At 33.5% G+C, this 8,978-nt stretch overlaps 1 protein-coding gene across 1 annotated transcript; it reads right to left on the bottom strand.

The window, feature by feature from the left end:
• Nucleotides 1-3,360: 3,360 nt before the first annotated feature.
• Nucleotides 3,361-8,004, bottom strand: LOC120092190 (alpha/beta hydrolase family protein). Its single transcript, XM_039050426.2, has 5 exons — nt 6,958-8,004; nt 6,616-6,700; nt 6,348-6,517; nt 5,465-5,739; nt 3,361-3,747 (listed from the first exon to the last, which is right to left on the bottom strand). The coding sequence occupies exons 1-5, from the start codon at nt 7,331-7,333 to the stop codon at nt 3,571-3,573; spliced, it is 1,083 nt and encodes a 360-aa protein (XP_038906354.1). The 5' UTR covers nt 7,334-8,004; the 3' UTR covers nt 3,361-3,570.
• Nucleotides 8,005-8,978: the final 974 nt, after the last annotated feature.

The following is an 8,978-nucleotide window of genomic DNA, read 5'->3' on the forward strand; positions in this document are numbered from 1 at the left end:
CCCAAATATCTCTTTTTCTTCTCTCTTTTCTCTTTAAGATATAATTATATATATACACAGCAGTAGTCATAACAATAGCACAAATTAAGTACTTCTCTCTCCCCCTCTAGAATTTCTATCTACAACAATAGATTTGGTAACACCAAATATATAGTGTTTTAGCATTGTCTCTCACCTTTTACATGTACTTCTTCTCTTGAGGTCAGAGGTTCAAATTCTCGTACTTCACTTATTGTACGAAAAAAAAAAAAAAAAAAAAAACAAAGATATTTGTTCACAAGTGATAAAATTTAGGGAGAATTTGAATCTTTGTTCTTTTTCGTGGAAGTTATATGTATTTAACTGTGGAACTATGTTTAGTATTTTAATTAGGAAGCTCTCTCTTGACACATTTTGGGAATGAAATAATTGCCAATGTGTTTGTTCTAATTAATTTATGTATGAGAAGTGTGTTTTTGTTCATGTTTTCACTTCTTAAAAGCTTTGCTTTTTTATTTTTATTTATTTAAGATTTCGATATTTTGTTTTGAAATTATAGATATATTTTTGGGAAAAAAATAGAATTTGAATTTTGAATATTATTTTTCGTGTAGTTTTAAATTTTTACTAAGACTTTGAATTTGTATTAAGATTGAGATTATATATAAAGCAAATTAGTATTAAATAAGTTTGCTATACTTAAGAAAGAGAGAAGAATATAATCAAAACGGGTTGTAAGGAAAAAACAATATAGTAACAATTTTGAAATATACCATTGAGAATATGAAGAAAAAAAACAATAGAGAATCTATACTAATGTCATTATTCCAAAATTTTAACTACAATTAACTTGTCCAAGTATTTATACATTGTCTATTTGGTCTTTAAATATTCTAAATTTATAAATTTAGCCTCTAAATTTTACAAAATAGTAAAACTATGTCGTCATTTTTATGTGTTAGCTACAACAATGGATGGTAAATGGTAAATACAATAATAACATCAAAATGCAGCTCAATTAATATAATGCTTGTACTATCAACATCAAATTCAGATATTCGATTCATCCATCCTATATATTATCAGGAAAAAAAAGTCCAACAATGATATCGATTGCAAAAAATTAACTATGAAAATGCACGGAAACAATAGAATGGTGACGAAGAAGAGGAAGGGAGTTGCAAAATTAAAAAATAAAAAATAAAAAAAAGAGAAAAAAAAAAGAGGAAAAAATATAAATTAATAAAAAAAATCACGTTACATAATATAGAAAAAAATAATCGTCATGTCATGTAACCGAAAAATAATAGTAGAGACTACACCAAACTATAATTTGAATACCTTTGTGAAATTTCAATGGCTAAATAGGCACATTAAATAAAACCTCCCAATCTAAACGTTTTTAGTCTTTTTTTTTTTATGTTATAAGCTTTTTTTTTTATGAAATTGAGAAATTTTATGTTATAAGCTTTTCTTTTTTTTTTCAAACATGTTAGAAATTTTAACCAATTTTAACATTCAATTAAAAAAAAAAAATCTGTACAAGATGAATCATAAAAAGAGAAGATTAATGATTGTGCAATTTTCTTTCTTTATATTCAATGGAGTAGTTGTTCTTGGTTAATAAACTAAAGAAGACTTGTCTTGAAGATATTTAATTTGAGAGTCAAATGGAGCAGATATTATTTTATTGAAGAGATTGGTAATTGATGTGTGATTATTAAGAAATTAAGGACCACTAAGAGAATTAGTGGGTTTATTAATTCTTCATGTTTGGTGACATTATATAATAATGCCTCTCTCAATTACAAGCATAATTCAAAATTAATCATGATATTATATATAGGGGAAAAAAAAGGAAGTTTAGACACATATTTTATGGAGATATCATGGAGGTAGTACAATTGTAATATTCTTTAATTTCTACTAAATATATATATATATAATATGCTAATAATTGGATGTTGAATTGAAATATGATTGGCTAAAGAATTGAAGAAATCTTTTGACATGAAGAATTTTAAGGTCGATGAGATAAATGAATCCTTGGTGAAGGTTAATTTCTATGTTAGTGATGCATTTTGAGTTTAATCCTCTCTTAATTGTAGTTTTAAAGATGACAAAAAAAATAATTCAAAAAATTAAGTTTATAAATACTCTTTTCACCTAGGATTGACAACGGAACCGAGTCGGAGCGGGAAGGGGTTCCCCGTACCCGTCGCTGATGGGAAATTTATCCTCATCGAAGATTCCCCGTTTTCCATTTTGTTTCCCACGAAAACTTTTTTTATTTTTATTTTTGTTCCTAAAATTCTCTTTGGTTTGGGTTTAGACACTTTAGTTGAACTTAAATTTGACTAAGAAAAACTAACTAAATATAAAAAGTGAAGTACCTAATATATATATATATATATTTTTAAAAAATCTAATCAAGACGGAGTTGAGGTCGGGGACGGGGCGGGGATACCCTCCCCATTCCTGCCTCGTTCCCGATTAGAGGTCCCCAGTTTGATCTCACCCCCGATCAAATCGTCGGGCTTAAGATGTCCACCTCCTCGTGCCCCACCCCCTATTCCATTCTTTGTCCCCACGAATTTCTTCGTGGGATTGGTTCTTCGCGAGGAAACTTTCCCCACCATCATTTTTGTAACAAATTTTTATTTCAATTAAATATATATTTTTAACAATTCCTTAAAAATATCCAATACAACTTTTATTTAAATAAAATATTATCAATTTTGGTAATAAAAACAATAATACACATTCAATTTTAAAAAGATATAATTAAAATGTTAAATTCTTATAATTTTTACTTCAACAATTAGAATATCACATCTTAAATATTACAACATTTAAGGAATTAAAATAATAAAATTTTAAATTTAAATAATTAAAACTTCCATAATTATCCTAACAAAGTCTACAAAATATATATATATATATATAAAAGTCGGGGTGGAGAGGGGTGGAGGTCGAGGTCGGGTAATATATTGCCCGTCCCCGGTCCCGAATTGTAAACAGGGAAGAAAATCCCACCCTCCCTCCCCCATTCCCTCTATATTCGGGGATTCCCCATCCCGTTCGGGACGGATTCCCGTGGGACTCCGATCACATGGATTTTTAGGACATCTCTAGTCGGGCTCTCCGTGGAAAATTTTGTGAACCCTATTTTCATCTTTAAATTTCTTAATTTGTCTAAAACCAATATACAAACTATTGAAGAAATCAAACGAAAATAAACTTAATTTTCAAAGATTAAAAACAAAATTAAAATGGTTAGCATAGGAGAAATTATATTTCAAACGTGTTATCAAATTATATAGAACCACATTTAAAATTGAATAAAAACAAGAGACTGAAAGGGAACTTTCATGAGCAATATCAACAAATCATTATGGAAGTTTCATGCATTGCTCCTGAATGGAGTTGTCTAATGGTAAAGAACAATACCAGATTAGATTTACAGGTTGAATCATACAAATGGTGAAGAACAAGAAGAGTATCCACAGAGAAGTAAAACCAAGGGGGTGAAAAAAAAATAAACGAAAAGAAAAGAAAAGAAGAGAAAAATGTTTGGTGAAAAGCTTCATGTCATAATGGTGACTCTCTCCATTCGAGTCTGTCGAGGCCATCGACAATTGCTCGGCGAAACTCATCGTTGTGTAGAATGAAGGAAGATACATGTCCACCAGTCACCCATCTTACTTCTGAACCAGGCCAAGCTTTCTGGAGCTCGAGCACAGAGTGTTTCGGGATGTAGCCATCGTCCTGAAACCCCAAAGTAATTGACTAAGCTATGATGTAATAATCAGGAGAGAGACCAAAATAGCAACGAAAAGACTGCGTCGTAAAGAGGCACTATGGCATGCTTCAGAATACATCTCCCAGAGTTCAATCACAACCAGTTCAAGACATTTAAAGCTTCTCGGATTGGAACTTCTTCGTTATTTTCAACTTTTCATCATCATGTTCTTATTCTTTAGTTTTTAATAAGAATTTAAACTTCTACCAGACGAATAAAAAGACAACAAAAGACAGACCACAAAAGCTTTCAAGAGAGTGCTCCATTTGTTATCCATCAATGACGAACAAAATTTACAAGTATTAATTAGCTTACATGAACATGTAGAAATGCACTAAACTCGAGATCTTATTCCATGTCCCATCTACAGTAGTAACGCTCTGTTGTTCCTCCGTAACCAAATATACTATAATAAAGAAAAGAATCCGACTTACAAAATAAAACTCCATTATTATTATTATTATTATTATTTTTCTAAGAGAGGATGCAGAATGATTTCCTTCATTTTTTTTGCTTTTCACTAGACCCCAAAACAACAGTGCTCTAGGATTATTCCCCAGGAAACCAAACAAGAAGACCTCACAACCCATCAACTGAGGCCATCTACAAAGCTTCAAAGGATTGCCAGTTAAGACTGACCATGTCATCCCTGCTCCAAAATCAGCTCAGAGAAGCCATAAAAATCCTATAAATTAACAAATGACTGCAATCCCTCTCCGAAAAAGATGAATACTTCCCAACTTGAAATCCTCAACGAAGCCACTACCCATGCCACTGCCACAATAAAGAGAAAAGGAGAGAGACAGTCCCTCAACCGAACTCCTTTAGAAGCAAATATAATCCAAGATAGAGTAAGCCAGGTGCAAGCACTCCCCCATCCAAATCTTCAGACGAAATCTTTGAATTGGCTATTATCAACATTCTTTTGGTGGAAAAATTTACAGGCTATTAAAATTCATAGTTTCCCTTTCATTGTAGCAAATTAGAAACATTTTTTTGTATACCTTACGGGCCATCATTTTGTACATCTTTGGACATTTCATTCAATTAGAATATTCCTACATGAATCTTCAGAATTGAAAGTCGATAGTATCAGTAACTGAAAGGAACGTTCTGAAAAAGATCTAGAAGAGGAAGACATTGAAGCCTGTACTGCTCTTAACCTCCCCTCAGAATGCTCCTACCCTAAAAAGTCATCCTATAGCTTCTTCAATCAAAGAGCCCCATGGAGAAGACAAAACCTGGCTTTCCAGAGGGAAATCTCTCCACCTCCTAAAACGAGGATTCAGGAAACTATCAACTAGGTCTGGAAATCATATCCCATTAAAAAAGCTTATAACCCGATAACAATCTGGCACTAGCATATCCAAGACCAAATACAAGCTATAAGATCACTTCACTTGAAACAGAATAATACCATAAAATGCAGGAGCTCTTTGTAAGAACTAGTAGCCTTTACCAAATAATACAGAAAATTGAAAGAACTCTTGAACAGTTACCATTATAAACTAGGCTGGAGTAACCTAAGCTAATATATATGTATGGTAAGACTAAATACCAGCACGTGATACAAGAAACGGTTTAATAAGGGTCTCATAAATAAATGAAAGTAACTGCTGAAACTGAACACTTGATAATTGTAATTAAGACAGAAAATGAAGTTGTGCAGGATCATGAACTTACAGTAGCAGCAACAAGTATTACAGCATTGGGATTTTTGGGGATTGGAAAGCGTGTAACATCTGTGAGAGACAGTACATTCCGCATCCGTTCCTTAACCTCCTCAAGAGTCATGGTAGATTTCTGCAATGCAAGGTCCTTTCTCAATGCTTCCCAAGCAGTTCCATGCTTTAAAATTCCCTCACAAAATGCCACAACAGCAGAATGTGGAGAAAGAAAAGGAAGCGTTGCAATTGGTGTAGGGTGTAGAGATCCAACCATCGCGGCATGTACTCCTCCTAAATGTCATAAATGGGTCCAACTTAGAAATTTATTATGGATTTCTCTGTTGGGTTGGGGGAGGTGTGGAGGATGTTTAACTTTATTTGTTTCTTAAATGACTGCTTATATGAAACTATGTGTCAGATTAACAATTTAAACTAGGGTATAGAATATATCTGGTCCTTAAACTAGGAACTTAGACCCTAGATTTAGTACATAATGACTTAGTCCATATGGCTTGATGTTTGTAGTGATTTAGTCCTCGAAGTTTAGATTAGTGTGTAACAATTTAGCCTATACGGTTTAAACGTGTAGCAACTTTGTCCTTACAAATCTAGTTAAATTAAAGTAGGGATTTCTTGAAGATTGGGGATCAAATAATTACCAATGGACTAAATGTTTTTTTAAACTATAGATATTAAATTATTACATACTAAAGTCTAAATTGATACTTCAATTAAAGTACAAGACCAAATTTACTTTTCTACTCCTAATGATGCAAATAGATTAATATTGCAAAATAATTTTTTATCGTTCACTTAAATTTTCAGGAAGTGTTAAAAACTGGAGCTGAGAACTAGTAGCTCCATAATCATAATAAAAAGGTATCTAGATTGAGGCATACCCATGCTAAGCCCACAAACACCCATCCTTCCAAACCCTACCTCAGAGTCTAACCAATGTAAAAGACTGCGAGCCTCTTCAATGGTTGCTCTTCCCAACAAAAGCAAGTCACTAACACACAAGAGTTTGGCACCATATTGCAGCATGGGTCGTCTCTGACCATAGAAAGGACTGTAGTCGAATATTTCACATAAAATTAATGACTTACAAGTTTTTCATAACACCATTAGAGACTCCAGTTTCATTTAACAGAGCAGGATAAAACATACCTCTCAAGCACCATAGTTGCAATGTTATCCTTCAATAATGGCCCACCAAGACGTAATCTTCTTTCAAATGTATGGTCCCCAGTCCCTGCAAAATCATTGTGCAGAGTTATCATCTAACCTCCACAATGAAACAGTTGCTATAATTGATATCTCATTCAAAGAGAACCATATAAAATTTTGAACTACCCCAAACACAAAGTACAGAAAGGTGTTATAGCCTCCCCACCTAGAATTACTCACTAAAGAAGAGATCCATGTCCTATGATAACATTAGCAGTAAATAACATAATAATTCACTAAATGTAAGACTGAAGTTCTGCAGAGAAACGTAAAAGGTGATACCTGCCAAATGAACCACACAAGATATCTTGTGGGTTGGCACAGATTTAGGCATGAGAAATGCAACCCTTGCATTATGACTCTCAGGAGGCAAAGCAGCAAGGAGCTGCCCATCACAAGGGGTCCTGAAAAACCCTTCCCTCAAACGAGCAGTCTCATTCTCCCAAACCGTTCTCCAAATGGGCCTGATCAAACTGGGGGGCCAATTCTGGCCTGCCATATCTGGGAACAACTGTTTGATCAGCTTCTCAAGCAAATCAAGCTTTGAACCACCCCATCCCCTTGAAAAAAACGGTGGGCTGATTTTGGTTCTGTGCATAAATGCACCATACACATGGTCCAACACATGATGAAGCATTCCAAGATTAACCGTAACCATTGTTAGAAAACCCCACCAAATTATTAACACACCACAAATACCCAGAAAGCTATCTTGTCTCAATTCACTAATCAATCAATAAAAACCCATTTCCAGCATACCCAATTCGTGATAGAAATTCGGAAGCTGAAGAAGCTCAATCGGACAAGTTACGCAAGATCCGTCAAAACAATTCAAAGAAGAATATCAAAGCGATTTGGGTACCCAAAAAAACCCCCATGACTAGATCTGAAGGTCAAATCTTAGGATAAGAATGGAATGAACTTACCAACTCAGCTCGTAAAAGACAGAATCAAAGGTAAGCAGATGAGATAAAAGTAACAGGGAATTGGGGGAAAAGGGGACGTAAGTTTATAGATCGAACGCCATAAATTGAAGAAGAAACGGGCGGAAGGATTGAAGGAAGGAAAGAAAACAGTGGGCGAGTGATGGAAAAAGCAGAGGGGGATTTGGGAAGTGGGACCCGCGGACAGTCCTCTTTCCTTTATCCAAAGATTCGAACTTTCTTTACCTATCGCCGCTTCCCCAGTTTTGTTGTTGCCCAACCATTCATTTTGGATAACAAAGAAAATTAACTCAAATAACTCAAAAAAGAAGGAAAAAAAAATATGTTGTCTTAAATTTTGGGATTAATTTTCGGGCAAAACTGATGTATGTTTTAGATTTATCTCGGTCAGGAAAGGTTTCATCTTTTACATAAATTATATATGAAATGAAATCGAGCAAGTGGTCCAAAGGGATAAGATGGACTTATGGAAAAGGATTAATTTGGCTTTGAGCCAATATAGCCTAGTCGGCCTTGACCTCTGCCAAGGATGAAGTCAAGGCAAATCATCTCCGTTTGGTGAATAAAACTTACTACAACCTATCTAGGCTTTGAAAAGAGGATAGTTTGGGTCAAAAGTCCAAAACAACTTTCTTGACCAAAGATGAGGCCAAGGCTGAGTCTTCAAATTTGATGAACTGGGCATGTTAAATGTACACCCTGATCCATTTAACTCGAGAGATAACTAGATATGATTTAGAAACTCTGAGAATAATGCCCTAGGTTTGGATTTTACTATAAGTACATTATTATGATCTCAGAAGAAGTAAATCCATTCTAATACTAAAACTTTCTATTTGCTATGCAATTACACTTCTCTGATTTAAGCATTGGAGCTTGTGTGGTAAGAGCCACACTGATGTGCAGATCTTTACATCTAACAAATTACAAATTTATCCCTATTGTCACGTAAAGGCTAGGTGAGTTTTTCGTTCAAATTTTGGCCTCAACAACATTTTTTATCTATAGGTTTTGTGTCTAGTTTTCATTTGGTCAGTAGGTTATATTTTTAGTCCTTAGGTTTGAGTTTGATCTCAATTTAGTCCTTAGGTTTTAAAATGTTACAATTTTACTAATGAAATTTGAGTTTTGTTTCAATTTGATAACTATATTTCAAGATTTATTTTTGTTTCAATTTGATAACTAGATTTCAAGATTTATACTTTTAACTACTTTTTTTTTTTTTACTTTACTCGTTTCAGTCTTTGGCGTTTATATCTATTAATTATTTTAAAATAATAATGAAGTGAAATTTTAAAAATAGTTTTAATAGTGATAAAACATAGTCAAACTTAATTAATTATAGTTCTTTTAATTCTT

Source organism: Benincasa hispida, chromosome 11 (assembly GCF_027475165.1).
Source record: "Benincasa hispida cultivar pf3 chromosome 11, pf3_genome.v1.1, whole genome shotgun sequence".
Lineage (NCBI taxonomy): Eukaryota > Viridiplantae > Streptophyta > Magnoliopsida > Cucurbitales > Cucurbitaceae > Benincasa > Benincasa hispida.